This window comes from Xenopus tropicalis, chromosome 2, assembly GCF_000004195.4.
Source record: "Xenopus tropicalis strain Nigerian chromosome 2, UCB_Xtro_10.0, whole genome shotgun sequence".
Classification (NCBI taxonomy): domain Eukaryota; kingdom Metazoa; phylum Chordata; class Amphibia; order Anura; family Pipidae; genus Xenopus; species Xenopus tropicalis.
Genome location: NC_030678.2, coordinates 90916851 through 90932920, shown reverse-complemented (window position 1 = coordinate 90932920; position 16070 = coordinate 90916851). Strand labels below are relative to the sequence as shown.

Here is a 16070-nt window from a genome sequence, read left to right as displayed (position 1 = left end):
AAAAATGGGATTGCATCCTATAAACTTACACATTCAGGTATTATAGTTTTTTTTCAAGGTGTTCCATCTCATGGATCAGCATTTCTGACCAGTAAACTTGGGTCTTTAGAATAATACACAGAAAAGGGTTGTGGGAGCACTCCAAGGCTAAATAGAGTATACAAATATAATGGAATAATGCCCTAAAATAGGGCTAATTCTGCTTTAGTTATTATCAGAGATTACAGCCAGTGAATGAAATTGCTACCTAGTAGGAAACCTGCTCTCTAACCTTCTAAGAGTCAGTTGTTTCTTCGAAGATATCGATTTTGGACTGAAATGGCTCATGGATTTGATACCTGACAAGCTGCTTATGGTTTAAAAGGTCTAAAATAAAACTTTACCCATTGTGTTGCCAGGGAATTAAAGATTAGAACTGTATGCATTTTAAAAAGGCTTAAAGGAGCAGTTCAGTGTAAAAATGAAACTGGGTAAAATGGATAGACTGCACAAAATAAAAAATGTTTTCAGTATAGTTAGCCAAAAATCTAATCTATAAGGGCTGGAGTGGGCAGATGTCTAACATAATGGCCAGAACACTACTTCCTCCTTTACCATTAGATGTTAGCAGTCAGTAACCAATCAGTGACATGAGGGGGGGGGCACATGGGACATAACTGCTCAGTTAGTTTGCTTTTGAATCTGACCTGCATGCTCACAAACTAACTGAACAGTTATGTCCCATGTGCCCCCCCCCCCCTAAAGTCACAGACTAACTGAGGTTAGAGAGCCAGGGAGTTCTGGCTATCATGTTAGACAATCTGTCCACTCTAGGCTTTATAGATTACATTTTTGCCTAACTATATTGCAAATATTTTTTATTTTGCGTAGTCTATCCTTTTTACAAAGTTTCATTTTTACACTGAACTGTTGCTTTAAAAAAAACCATGGATAATGGTATTGCTTTTTGCCTGCCACCATTAAACCTAGAATTATCACAGACGTCCATTAAAGAGTTTGATATCTAAAATAAAGTCTCAAGGATATTACAGAGTTAGATCTAATCCTAATAATATGTTTTTCACCTTTATTATTGATTGAGTATTTACATAAAAATAAAGGTTACATCTCTAACGCAAAAATAAAAAGTGTCACAAAACTGAAACTGCTTCTAATCAACCACAACAACATAGCCAACCATATATAAGTTTCTGTTTAACAGACTTAAAGGGACATATTTATCAAATGGGGGTAAATACATTGCCACTGTGGACATTTTTACAGCTCTGTATTCAGTTTTTGTAGGATTTAATAGAGGTGTATTTATCAGTGTTTGAACATTTACCCCTTGATAAATATGCACCCTAAAAATCTTATACAGGTTATTCAAAATAATGGCACTACTGTGTCCCTAGAACTGATGGCACTGCATTACAGAACCCTGACCGTGAAGGGGGAAAGCCACCATTGTAAGGAACGGAAAAGACAGCTAACAAAATAGGGAAAGGCATGATAAGCTGTTGAGCTGGTTATTTTGGATGGAGGCATATACAGTAAACTGCAGGTACTCTAATAAGATAAGTAGGTGGGACCTGTTATGCACACCTAAGCAAAGTTAGCCACAAACTGCCCAGAATCCCTACCCAGTAGTCATACCAATTATGGACAGGGGCACACTAGACAATTACTTTTACATTACCGTCTGCTATTTACTATTTTGCTAATATGAATTAGTTCCAATATGAATTAGTTTAGTTTTCCCCATCTGATGTTTAGTAACCTAGATCAATGACTTTCTGAACTGGTACCATTTCTTACATTTGCCGATATATCTCTGCGGCAGCTTATGTCCCTACCGAGTATAAAGACTGTCAAAGAACAACTGTTTGGTAGTTGATATATTAAGGTGAATTAGGTTAGAAAATCAGTAACCTGCCTTGCTGATTTAAAAATTAGAAAAAATAATTCCAACATACATTTAGTAGTTTAGTTAGTAGATAGTAAAAACTAGAAAATAGTCATTTTTGTGGTAGTGGGTTTTCTCTGCAATATTTTTGCATATGTATGAACCTTTAATAAACTGTTAATAAGTGAAACTAGCATCATTATCTAAAGTAAATAGAAATACAGTGATGTACGTTCAGGAGCTCTGGCCTCCCAGTCAAAAAAAATATTTCAGGCCCTCCTCAACACCATGCACTCATGGGTCACAAAGCACGCTCACTGGTGAACAGCAGATTACCTAGAGTACCGTATATACTCGAGTATAAGCCGATCCGAATATAAGCCGAGGTACCTAATTTTACCTAAGAAAACTGGAAAAACTTATTAACTCGAGTATAAGCCTAGGGTGGGAAATGCAGCAGCTACTGCTAAGTTTCAATAATCAAAATAAAAAACAGTAAATTACATAAATTGAGGCATCAGTGGGGTATATGTTTTTAAATATGTATTTAAAAGAAAAACCGTAAACTAGCTCTGTAAGTGGAGAAGAGGGCCAACAAAAACAATATGAGTATTACTCCATGCTCATTGCACATTGGCAAACTGGCAGCAGACCCAGTCCCGGAGGACACATAAGGGGGAATAAGTATTGCCACTGGGAGCGGGCCAGGGCACTGGAGGGTCTGGTTGCAGGTGGCCTAATTTGAAAAAAAAGGACAGAGGGTGCTAGTCTGGAGGGACCCATGGCACCCGACTCGAGTAAAAGCCGAGGGTGACTTTTGCAGCACATTTTGGGTGCTGAAAAACTAGGCTTATACTCGAGTATATACACTAATCTGGACCCTAGCAAGCAGATTCTGCCGAGTTGGAGAGCTGCTGAACAAACAGCTAAATAACTCAAAAACCACAAATAAATAAGGTCAATTGCAAATTGTCTGAGAATATCACTCTCTATATTGTACTAAAAGTTAATCTAAAGGTGAACAACCCCATATAAGCCAGGAGGTGGCAGAGCAGGATAGAAAGACATGCATTTGAGAATCCGCAATAAGATCAAAACCAATGCCGCTGGAGACTTGGAAAACTGGTTTAGTTTCTTCAGAAGTACAGCTCTGAAGAAAACTAACAATATACAATAAAGGAAATTTTTATCTAGGCATAAAAATACAAAATAACACTACTGAATATCCTTGTGATTTATTTCATGAAAACAAAACTTAAATCACGTTTAAGTCAATTGCATTGACTTACTGTATTGGTTGAGGCTTTACGTTTGTTTAGGAATACCGGTATGGCGCATGGCTAGCTGTATGAATAATTAAAACTATACTGATAAGTCATGGTATATAGTGGTTCTGTATGAGGCGCAGTAAATTTGGTATATGCTTACAATCTTGGTCTGTAGGGAACTGTACCTGGCTTTAAAATAAAAACAAAAATTGTACTTTTGAATTTTAAGGCTATTAGCAAATGGACATTCATTTTTCTTTTTAAATGAGAACCTTCTATTCCACGATTTGAAAGCCTAGAATACAAGAGTTATAGACAGAAAATGTGAACTTCCAGTGTTGAACTGATTTTTTTTTATGCTTGGGGTATTATTATAAGTTAAAAGGTTCACTTCATTTGCAGCAGAGCAAATTTTACATCTATCTAGCCAATGAGTATTATGAAGTTTCTTACTCTTCCTTAAGGTGCTTCCTTATGTCCAGGCTGTTGCTCTGCATTTTTTTAACTGCTGCGTTTTTGTAACCCAGGGTACATTTGTACAGCATGGACCACTGCAAACTTGCCCTAGGCTCATTGGTGTGCCCTGCATGAGTTTAGGCTTGGCACCAGTAGCAGAATTGCCATACAGTAGACCAGTGATCCCCAACCAGTGGTTCGTGAGCAACATGTTGCTCTCCAACCCCATGGATGTTGCTCCCAGGGCCCTCAAAGTAGGTGCCCATTTTTGAATTTCTGGCTTGGGGGCAAGTGTTGGTTGCATAAAACCCAGTGCAAAGACAAACAGAGCCTTCTATAGGCTGCCAGTCCCCATAGGGGCTATCAACTAGCCAATTATAGCTCTTATTTGCACCCCCAGGAACTTTTTCCATGCTTGTGTTGCTCCCCAACACTTTTTCCATTTGAATGTGGCTCACAGGTGTAAAAGGTTGGAGGGTCCCTGCAGTAGACCCTGCAACTGCTGGAGTTCTGAACTGTCTAAAAGCAAGGTCAGCACAGGATCTATTTAGCAGAAGATAATTAATTGGTTTTCCACAGGCAAACAGCTGCACACAAACCTAACATCACCATGCGCAAATGACATGCATCAGATGGAGTGGTGTAAAGGTTGTGAACACTGGACTCTGAAACAGTGGATACATGTTTCCTGGTATAACGAACCATATTTCACCATCTGGCAGTCTGTGTTTGGCAAATGTCAGTAGAACACTACTTGCCTGAATGAAGCATAATTCCAACTCTAGAGTCTGGGGCTGTTTTTGATGGTTTAGGCTAGAGCCCCTGGTTCAACCGAAAGCAAAGCATACAATGACACAATATCTATAGGTCTATGACTAGCACCACTATACATTTTTACTTTACATTAAAAGTACAGACAGGAAAAAGTATTGCTTTAAATACATTCTTGACAATTCTATGTATCTTACTTGTGACAACAATTTGGGGAAGGGGAAGGTTTCTCTATGGAATTAATCTTTTGTATCAGTATTCAAGGGTATTGTCATGTATCTCTGAATGGCAGTGTAATATTATATTGCCTCCTCGTATAAATCTTCCTTAGTGGTAGGTATGATTTGATTTTTTCCATGCTGAAAACATGTGAGGCAAACATTAGCCAGGTCAACAGTTTGAAAGCAGCAGCCTATCCTGTAACTGTGCTAGGTTCTAATCTATATTTACATCTACCTGAATAGCTATGCATTTGTCACTGTGTACAAAGGTGACAGTCTTTGTCCTGTCACTGGGCCAGCTTCCAAAGTGTAAGGAGTGTCATGCTTTACCCGCGTTCTACACAAAGGATTTGCCGCCAAGGGCTACGGGGCGGGTAAGAGTGGCGGGAGACCTACAGTCTTTGGTTGGGGGGCGGGGGGGAGTGGGAGGGAGCAGGCAATAATTAAGGTAGAAGAAAATACAAAAGCACTGCTAACTGTAGAATAAGGAAGCAGAGATAAAGAAGGTTTTGAAACAGATAAAATAAATGAGTAAAGTCAGGATGTTTGCAATTATATTTTAGGAAAATTAAGGAACTGGCACTGCTTCAGTGTCCCCTCTGTTTCTGGGGTCATTACTAATGTGACTGCTTCAAACCACACCAAGCCAGCTCCCATTGGCTTTAACTGAAAGAAGAGGACCCTCTGTGCCATCACACTTACACTACAACAGCCTGAATACAGAAACAGAGAAGGGAGCGATTATGGAAGAAAGGTTCTTTATTAGTAAGGTATATATACATGACTATCACCTAAAAATGTTCATGGGCCCATTGTCATATAACAAAAACACAACTACCAAAAAGTAACAGCTACAGAATGCTTCCAATTGCAGAAAAGAAAGTTGCAATTATGTAGCATAGTCCAATATATTTCCCTAAATAGAGACAGGAGAACACTTTTGGCAATAAGCCTCGCCTAACTCATTGCGATTCCCATTGATTATAGTTGCTATTGCTAGACATAGTCATCACAGCTAGTAAATCACCAGCTAGGCTGGAATTACAAATGTAATTGCCTGTAAATTTGTAATACCTAACGAATCCCTCCCTTTCCTGACCCTTTCCACTGATGGATTATACCTTATACGGCCAGACCCACCTGTCCATTTACCCGACCTTTGATGTCATCATCCAGCCCCATGTGATACCCCCCCTACTTCTGGTAATACTAAAAAAAAAAAAAAAAAAAAAAAAAGGTGATAACCCTATACACCAGCAGAGAAAACATCATGTGTGGCATTAGAAGACATTTCCCCTGGCACCTCTTACTGACTTGAAATATGTGTCATTAGATATTTATTCACACAAGCAGAAACATGGTAATAAATAAATGAACACCAAACAGAGGCTAAGACAAATGAAACAGCTAAGTAAAAGCACAGAATTTATTAAAATCTGAAATAAATATAACACATATAAAAATAAATTTGTCTCTCCTGAAAAAATACTATGCATATTCCTTTCTCTGAGTATATTTTATTTAAGTGTTTTTTCTTTGCCGGCAAACCTATAGTTGACTGGGACACAACCACACAGATGTTCCATGTGCAAAAAGATTCCCCCACAACAAAATCTTCAGGTCCCACCAAATTTAGAGGATGGCCTGTTTTTCACAGATACTGAAATTGCAATGCAACCAGAATCAGGGAATTCACATCACCATTCCAGGACAACAGCAAAAATCATTTGTCTTTCCTTGCCCTAACCACCCTTAATGTGCTTGGGGGGTGGTCCAGGACAAAAGGTGGCCATACAAGTTAAGATCAGCTGGCCTGGCGAGGTTGCCAAGCAAGCGGATCTTCTCCCAATATCCCCACCTACGGGTGGGCGATATCGGGTGAATTCAGGCTAATTCGGTTCGAATTAGAACGCCGGTAATTGGCGCAATCAGTTCGGGGGCCGCATCAACGAGCCAATGCGGTCCCCGATCCGACTAAACTTTTTAACCTGCCCAATCGATATCTGGCTGATTTCAGGCCAGATGTTGGTCGGGCAGGCCCATAATTTGTGCACCTACAGGGGCCGATAAGCTGCCAAATCGGTCTAAGGGACCAATATCGGCAGCTATGATCAGCCCGTGTATGGCCACCTTAAGTCGTGATCCACGATCCCTGTGTGTTTCCCTTCTCGGCATGGGACAAGGGTGGGTTAGGAATGTGCCTCCTGGGCCCATGCCAGCCCTCCACTCCCTCAAGTCCCTCTACTTGTATGTAGTTACACCACTGCCAGGTTCTCTACATCTAAAGCTCTCCCCAGTAGCTACTGGGGATCCCCCTCTTTTTTTCTATTTGAAGGATTCCTTTCTCAGTCCAAGATCTTCCAAGGTCTGTGGGAGCGTGCAACCAATCTTTACTTGTGATTTCGTCATCCCAGAAAGCCTTTATTACCAAGTATTTCTCCATTCAAAATAATCAACATTACTTTTAACATAGCCAGCATCTTTTTTAACCCTTACCAAGTAAATCCCAAACTGATCACATGAATCCTCTTCACGAGTTACCTGACAACTCTTATGCTGCTTCTTCTTCATCTTCATTTTCTTTCACACTCTTTGAATCCTGGGTGCACAATCGCTTTTTCACTTGGGTGTTTCCAAGATCACACTGACCTTCTAATTTCCTCTTCTTTTTTGCATTATTAAGATGAGATTTAGACTTGATGTGAGCTGACAACATAGATTAGACATTACATAAATATTTCGATAAACACCAAAAAATATCAGTTTCCAAGGCAAAAATGTTTTTCTGACCTACCTGCCCATTCCCGATCACCAATTATGACTCTACTGCACAGATCACATATGCGACTACTTCGCTTATTCACAGTTTCATCACAGTCAAGAAGCAGAGGCTCTATCGCTGGATCTTCTCCCTGTAAAACCAAAAAATATACCCAAAATACAAAAGCACATCGGTTCACTAGTATTCATGCCAATTGATATTTGTGAGTACTTTGAAGTCATTTAAATGGACTGATACAAATTACATTCTCAATTAAAAACTTTTGAATTGCATCTGTCAACTAAACTAACCTGTAGAAAACTGTTGACAATCTGCAGAGCAGGTGACAGAACACACTGGTCCCAAGCAGAGACATCAGTCACGTCTAAGCGGTACACACGGGGCACATTAGGTCCTGGGCCTAAAATATACCCACAGGATGTTTAAAGATAACAAGTTGAGGAAATCAGTTTATTTGAGATTAAGATCCTAATCTAAAATTTTCACTCATGCATCCATATAGTGAAACTACTGATGTGATTACAGATACATTATGCGATTTGGCTTACAATGCACTGAAATGAGGAATGTGATAAGAACTGGGAATTTTTGCTCACACACCTTCTGATAAGCCTTTTATCCCACTGTAAGCTAAAACAATATCTGTCCTTTGAAACCCTGTACACTGTGATCTCTTCTCCTATGCAAAACACATTGTTAATTTTAATTTTAATTTGGCTGGGGGGTTTTGATCATGACCTTACTGTCTGGATTTTCTTGTTTGTTTGTTTTTTAATAGGCTTGGAGACTACTATAATTTGACAAGCATCTCTGCATTCACAGAATGCATATTCTCAAGACATGCAGAAATGTAGGGCACACCCTTTAAAAAGGTGGAAATGTCCTGTACAAACATGTCTTCATAATTCAGAACACTAGTCTCTAATTTTTTTTTTAAACACAGAAAGTCTGTTGGCGTTTCGTAAATCTCGTATTTAGGTAAGACATAAAAAATGCCCTACACTGGTAAGATAACAAAGAGACCACTACATTCAAAAACATTGCTTGCCATCCACCTGCTGCTCCTTGAATATGAAAAGGAGTGTGTTAAGCACCTGTCCTAGGCTGTGCTCTCTAGATGAGTATTCGAGTTCCAGCTGCTACATTTGGCTGCATTCCAGAAGAGGGAAAAGGGGTGTGCAAATTACAGGAAGCAAGATTTAAGGAAACATAATTAGACTGCATTTGAAAACAAATGTGTAGAGAAGAGAGAAGGCAATAATGAGTAAACATAAAAACGTCATATGGATGCAAGTTTAAAAAAATTTGACAAGGAAATGGGATCTTAGCTTGAGCAACCATGATCAAACTGCTGTTTCTACACTTTATTTGGAATTCAGCACCTGTTATAGAAAATATTTCCATGAAATTGTAGGGACACGTACGCTTAAGGAATCTGTTCTGAACCCATTGATTTTGTTTCTTTGCATATTTCTGTGTTCTTTGCTTCAGACTCTCAATACCTAAAAACAAGAAAAAAAACTGTTAGTACAGTCACTCCATATATTACTTAAACAATCTCAGCAAAATATTTTACCTTTCTGAAGCAGGACCTCCTTTGCACTTGAATCACTTTTCTCACTTATTAGGTATTCATGAAACTCCTTGAAACCAATTGATTGAAAGATGCCATGCTGGTAATCCTGCCTAGAAAGAAAGTTTGAGGCTTAAAAATGTGTCCTGTGCTTGTTTTTACCTGCTACCAACAATTCCCTCTGAAAATGTATAGTACCCATGCATTCCACATGGCTACTTTCATGTAAGTCTTTTAACCCACAAATTCAGTTCTAATTAAATGCACCACAATTAAATTCACAGAGTTAATATATATACCTGCAGTGGTACCACTGCCCTAAAGAATGATGACATGTTTAAATAGTGGTACAGCAGCATTCACCTGGATTGAGTTATGAGCTTCTCATTGTAATGCTTGTGAAAGTCCTGTAGCTCCTCGATCAACCCAAGTTTCAGCATCTCATCTACTCTGGCATTTAGGCGAGAATTTAAATCTAGGACAGAATTTGTATAGTTAGAGCTGTCAGTATAAAGCAGTATTTCCCAAAACATAAACCCCTGCATCTGCAATCAAGCTGCAACTGAACTGGTTTGTGAAAGACCTGCCCTGGCCAAGGCTGCATTGCAGGGTTAGTGGCCCCCAAGTTTGCAAGCTTGACTTCAGGCTCTTTGCTCCTTGGCACTGATCACCAAACAGAAGCATGCACGCAAGAAGATGGTTAGATTTTAGCTTTCAGTGCATATGGTCCTGGTCAGCCATCAGCGTCACAAAACAAGGGATCAGAAGTCAAGCAGTCAAACATGGCTGGCAACCAACCCTGCTGCACAGCTCTTTTGCTAAATACTCCTTAGAAATGTAGGTAGGTAATGTAAGAAAAATCTAGTTTTATGCTAGCACAAATTAATTTACATTAAAATAAAAACACAATATTAACTGCAGCAACCAAAACCAAAGTCAAAAGAAATTGATTTTTTACATAAGTAAACCACATAGCTATAAGATTCTGTAGAATAAAAAGTGATTATTATATCCATTTAACATGATACCATCTACTGTTAAATATTCAGGAAAAAAGGACCACCGTGGCTTACACACTGTATGCCCCCATCCCCCCAAAAAATAATTCTCAAATCTTCTGTTTTAGAATGAAATGCATTTACCAGATTGTTGATTACTGATTCAGTTATAATGAAAACAAGGTTTAGCAAGGCTTCAACATAACCATCTCATACCTTCCTGATTAGCATGAAGCCATAAAATGCAGGGATTCTGGTACCTCAAGGCTCCACCAAGAGGTCCCCCTCCATTTTCTTCCTGCTGACGCCTTAAATGTTCAGTGTGGGGGATGCCAGATTCCTCATACACCTGCAGGCTCCTGTGTAAAAGAAAGTAATCAAGTTTGCACAATGATTTAGTGATATGTACCCCCACCCCGGGTCAGAGAAGTAGAGGAAGGAAACTCGGCTAAGAACATGGATTGGTGTGGACAACTCCCAGAAGCCCTAGGGAAGGGAGAGGTGTAAACTAGCAATGTCCTGAACACATTATAAGCAAGCTGCTGCTTGCTGGGAAATATGTAATCAAACTGGATCTGCAACTACACACCTAAAATGTACAAACACAGAAGGCCACATGATGCACACATATTACATGCTTTCAGGTGTCTCTCAAATATCATACTAACAATAAGCAAACAATGCAGATAGAGAAGTAACACCTGCAAACACCAGTACGCAATATATGAGTTATATTCATGTGTATTTGTCTATGCCCTTTGATAAACCCCTCTACTATGGGCGCTGCAGCCAAGATGTTTGGTTTGAAGGCTGGGCAAAGACCTAATATAAAAGGTTTTTCCAGCCTATCTGGTCTTTTGTTTAGAGTGGAATGGAGATAAAGCAATTTTTCTGATATTGAAAATTCATTCACACAGCATGTTATAAAGTTTTTCTAACTCTTTATACATAGAAAATAATACACTTTTTTTTTGTAAAATATCACAAAACCAGTGCTTAATTCTACATCTTATGTAACAACATAAAATAATGCTTTGGCAGCTTGTAAAATTCTAATGTGCGGCAGATGGGAATGAATATCATCCTTCACTACTGGGGTTAAAATGTACAAGGATAAAGGCAGCAAAACTCCATGCTGATAACAGACCTGGTAGAAATTTTGGAATGTGGCAAGCATTAGAGCATGCTAAGAAATATTACTTACAATAAACTACCTTTGCTTTTTAAAGGCCTGGTATGGGATGATCACTTTGCCTGCCATATTTCTGTGTGGGATTCGTTATCTGGAAACCTGTTATCCAGAAAGCTCCAACTCCCATAAAGTACATTTAAATAAGATACTTTACATTTTTTAAAATTATTTCTTTCTTCTCTGTAATAATAAACAGCACCTTGTGGTTGATCCCATATATAATGAATCCTCATTGGAGGCAAAACAATCCTATGGGGTTTATTTAATGTTAACATTATTGTTTGGTACACTTAGGGGCACATTCATCAATGTATCATTCAAGCTTCAGTATTGTGACTTTCCTTGGGCCAGGTTGGAGCTGCAGAGTGCCATTGAGTCCTATGGGAGGCTTCCAAAATCATGCACTAAAGGTTCAAAGTCAGAAAAGTTTTCCCACCGTTTACGATCGTTTGGATACAAAAATGTTGTGCCTATTGGATCACCATTCACAAATGATTGTTTCAATGTGAGAATTCCAAAACTTTCGGATCGTAAGTATAAAATTTTCATATCCAAATGAAAATAATTTTAGTGACATTTGAGATAATCAGAAATGATCGGATTTCGTGATTCAGATTCATACCTTAGTGAATCAGCCCCTACAGGTATGTTGATCCAAATTATGGAAAGACATCTGGACCTAAGATTCACCCAAAAAAAGGCACACCACTTTTACAGTGTAGTGTAGCAAATTAACCATATGCAGAAAAAGTTGTTGTACCTGGCAATTTTACGTTTGTCATTTGGATGAAGCTTTGATGCCATCTCTGGGTCCACATGCTTGAGACGCAAGTGGAGTTCGTGGCTGTCTAATTTCTCAAGTTCTTCTTTCCTATTACCTTCTGTCTGTGTATTTTCATTGCTGTTTATGGAACTTTTTATTCCATCTCTTGTTACCTGCAGTAGAAATCAAGCAAAATAAAACAAAGCAAGCTAGGGCAGATAAATTTAGCCAGAAAAGAAACAAGGAAAAACACGAGAACTATAACACCACAGGAAAGACATACCGTATTCAATAAAATTTTCCAAAGCAAAGACTCAATATAGTAATTTGTTCCTCCCACAACAATTGGAATTTTGTTTCTTGAGAAAATATCTTCAATGTTCAGAATTAAGGAGGTAGTAAAAAGAAACAACCGTTGGAGAAGCAGTGCAATCATGTGCAATGGAATGAAGAATATATCTGTCTCATGAAAATTAAAAGGATATCAGAGTCACGGCTTTGTTTCGAAAGTCTACAACTGTGTAACTGGCGACCAAAGGATCCACAAAACTGATCATGTGGTGTGTACACAGTTTCTGCTCCTCTGCACTGACCTTATTAGTGATAATGTCCAGTCCCTTGTAGACCTTGAACAAACAAGTATACAACAATATATGATTATACTGTACAAAAGCACCAGTTTGTTTGCAGAAATCTAATAATATAACACAAGACCAAAGGTGTATGTATGTGTATGTATATATGTGTATATTATATACATACTGCAGCAAATGAATGCAATATACAAAATGGTCAAAAGTATCTGGACAAATGACGTATCCTCATATGAAAACTCAGCTGAATTCCTAGAAGCAACATCAGGACATGACTATTCATCTGGAACATTTTTTTTTTATTGGTGAGCAACTGCACACAAGCATAAAACACCATGTGTAATGCCAAGCACTAACTGGACTCAAGGTTACCATTGGACTCAGGAGTATGTTCTCTGGAATGATGAATCAAATTTCTCCATCTGGCAGTTTGAAAGACATGTCAGGGTTAGGCAAATGCCAAGAAATGGTACATGTCTGATTGCTTAATGTGAACTGTAACTTTTGTAAAAGAATAAAGCGGCCTGTTTTTTTTTTTTTTTAATAAGAGATTTGGCCCATAGTTCCAGTAAAGGTAAACCTTCTTGCTATGATGTCCAAAGACATTCTTGACAATGCTGCACTGCCTACTTTGTGGCAAAAGTTTGGGGATGTCTCATTCCTCTTTAAGTACGCTAACCCAATGAGCAAAGTGAGGTCCGTACAGAATTGGTTTGTTGAGTTGGAAGCGGAAGTACCTGACTTCAGAGCCCTAAACTCGACCTAACTGAACACCTTTGGGATTAACTAAAATGCTGATTCAGGGTTGTATTTAGGTCTGCTGCTACCAAGGCCACCACCTCCTCTTGCTGAATAGTGCAGGAACAAAACAGTCTGTACAAATACCAGTTGTGGAAGAAGGGTACCCCATTTTTTTTTTAATGTTGAATTTTTCTATATAGGCACTAGTTGCCCCCCCCCCCCCCAAAGCTGTGTCCCCAGGCACAAGCCCCATATAGAGTATTACAATGAAAGAAAGCATTTTTACTAGGAGCTCCAGCTAGGAACAGCTGTCACCACCCAAAAACATCAGCACTCAGAATTAGAATTCATTCAGCAGATCTCCATTTACAGCACATTCTCATCTCATGTCCCATTCACCAACTATCAAAATGGAATCAGGCAAATAATGACAAGACTTACATTTAAATAGGATTACAACGTCTGTGTTCAGGATTAATTAATGTGACACTGGAATATTATTAAATAGGACTACTCTAATTGGTGTATGTAAGCTAATTACAACCACTGTGTCTGCAAAATGTCAATAAAAAGGCTCATATGGCTCCTTTTAATTCAACACAGTGCTGAGTATTCTTACACTAGCACATGCATATCACCATTATGCATTTCCAGATAAGTTAATTACACATTACACATAGCAAATCAGGTCATTAGTCTACCCCGTTTTATATTTTGGGTGGTGGTGCAACAAAATTGCATTAAGGCAACACATTTAAAAATGATTATATAGCTTGCCTTAATGTATCAAACCAGTGTTCAGTCATCACTGGCACTAGCAAACTCAAACAATATTGCATGTACACAGCAAATTAAAGATTTTAAAAAGAAGGAAAGATATAACCACTGGGGGCTGGCTAATCTTAGGCACCCCCTCTCCAGCTATAATCAATTACCTGATACTCAGTCCTGTGCTCCTGTTGTCTTAAAACTGCACTGACCAGGCGTATTTCTACAGGGGCTAATTCCCCAAAAACCTTCTTGCCCTTCCTTTCCTCAGGCCTAGGCAGGCACATGTATAGTAGAGTGTAAAAGTCCCCTTTTTGCCTCTAAGTCTCATCCTACTGCACATGCTCCTGCCCGGAATGAAACGAAGAGAAGACTGAAGAAGATGGCGACGACAAGCTTCTATAGAAATACCCCAGGCCAGTGTAGTTTTTGGCAAAGAGACGCATGGGCCTGGGACATCAGGGAAGCAACTATAATCGCCCCCACCCAGCAACTATAACTTTAGTTCTCCTTCTCATTAATAATACAGATTTGAAAAGGAATATTTGATGAATTCCAAGACTGTCCAGCTAATATATATATATACAGGTATAGGACCCATTATCCAGAATGCTCGGGACCAAGGGTATTCCGGATAAGGGGTCTTTCCGTAATTTGGATCTCAACACCTTAAGTCTACTAAAAAATCAATAAAACATTAATTAAACCCAATAGGATTGTTTTGCATCCAATAAGGATTATTTATATCTTAGTTGGGATCAATTACAAGGTACAGTTTTATTTCTACATAGAAAAAGGAAATCAGTTTTACAATTCTGAATTATTTGATTATAATGGAGTCTATGGGAGACGGGCTTTCCGTAATTCGGAGCTTTCTGGATAACGGGTTTCCGGATAAGGGGTCCGATACCTGTATTTACCTTCATAATTTAAAGGTGCCCCCTACCCAAAAACTATTTTCATTGCATAATTAAAGGTAATAATTCTAAACAATCTTCAAATATAAATGAATACAAAATGTCTTTTTGTAAATGAAATTGCTGCCTGTTCATATTCTTGGTACTACTGCCAGGACCTGGCAAAAATATAATAAGTTTATTTAAGAAAAGAGATCCATTTTGAAAAAATTTGGAATTTTTTCAATAAAACCACTTTTTCTTTTGTATCAAGTCCCTATGTGTGCGGCACTCTTTCTATTATATTTTTGTTTTTTGACCTGCACCAAGGGCATTTGGACTTGTATAGGGTGTGCTCCTCCCTGTATACTATATATATATTTTTTTTTTTTATTTTTTTTATTTCATACCTGGAATGGCAATTTGCAAGTTCTGGCAAATGCTAGAAAATGTCACTATTTAATGGGCTGGAGTGGTGCCGTTTGAGCATCTGAGTACTTGGAATGCCAGGGCCTATTTTATATCCCAGTCCAGACCTGTTCATATATTTCTATTGCTTTCCAGTGATTCAATACAGCATTCTTTGGACAGGCTATTATTCCATTAACCAGGGGTACATAGAATAAAAAGCCGATTTCTATAGCAATTACAATTACATACAACTTTAAAATCACTTATATGAATGTATTTAATGCATATTGGAAAGTTGCTTAGAATGTCATTGCACAAAAAAAGTTTTGTGGGTAAAGGACTCCTTTAAAATTGTAAACGCACGTGTTTTTTTCTATTTATATTTTAAAAAAATACATCAAACAAACCACTCGTATAATAGTTCACGACTTGTATGTATTCCCAGTAAATATGAATAGTTTGTTTTGCCCTAGGAAAGGACAGCACGCCACTTAAGCAGTTCTCCATGTACAAAACACAAGCAGCGCCTGGGCACTGAACGCTATTCTGTTAGGTGCCCGTTACCTGCATGGAGTCTGCGCTGATTATTTCCCCACCAAGTGTCCGCCCAAGCTGCACAGCCAATTTAGACTTTCCGGTCCCCGTAGCTCCGAGAACCACTACAAGCGGCAATGAGCGACTCAAGCCCTGCGCAGCCATCTCTCCTACATCATCTTCTGCCATAGCGACAGACAGGAAGGGGTTTGTCTAAG

At 38.7% G+C, this 16070-nt stretch overlaps 1 protein-coding gene across 5 annotated transcripts in view; it reads right to left on the bottom strand.

Annotated features, from left to right (window-relative positions):
• The window catches only part of trit1 (tRNA isopentenyltransferase 1), an 18647-nt gene extending 2577 nt beyond the window's left edge, over positions 1-16070 (bottom strand). For 2 of the 5 annotated variants that reach the window (XR_004221061.1, XM_018091209.2), the window contains exons 1-11: positions 15883-16065; positions 12395-12535; positions 12193-12288; positions 11907-12082; positions 10171-10313; positions 9320-9431; positions 8960-9069; positions 8808-8885; positions 7674-7783; positions 7396-7513; positions 7143-7307 (exon numbers count right to left, since the gene is read on the bottom strand). Coding sequence is in view for 4 of the 5 variants with exons in the window: in XM_018091209.2 (XP_017946698.2) it covers positions 7153-7307; positions 7396-7513; positions 7674-7783; positions 8808-8885; positions 8960-9069; positions 9320-9431; positions 10171-10313; positions 11907-12082; positions 12193-12288; positions 12395-12535; positions 15883-16041 (1398 nt within the window). In the remaining variant the exon portion in view is untranslated. Of the gene's footprint in view, positions 1-6005; positions 7308-7395; positions 7514-7673; positions 7784-8807; positions 8886-8959; positions 9070-9319; positions 9432-10170; positions 10314-11906; positions 12083-12192; positions 12289-12394; positions 12536-15882 lie in introns of those variants that run through there. The other 3 variants (NM_001011306.1, XM_018091208.2, XM_031895920.1) reach the window with 3 other exon arrangements.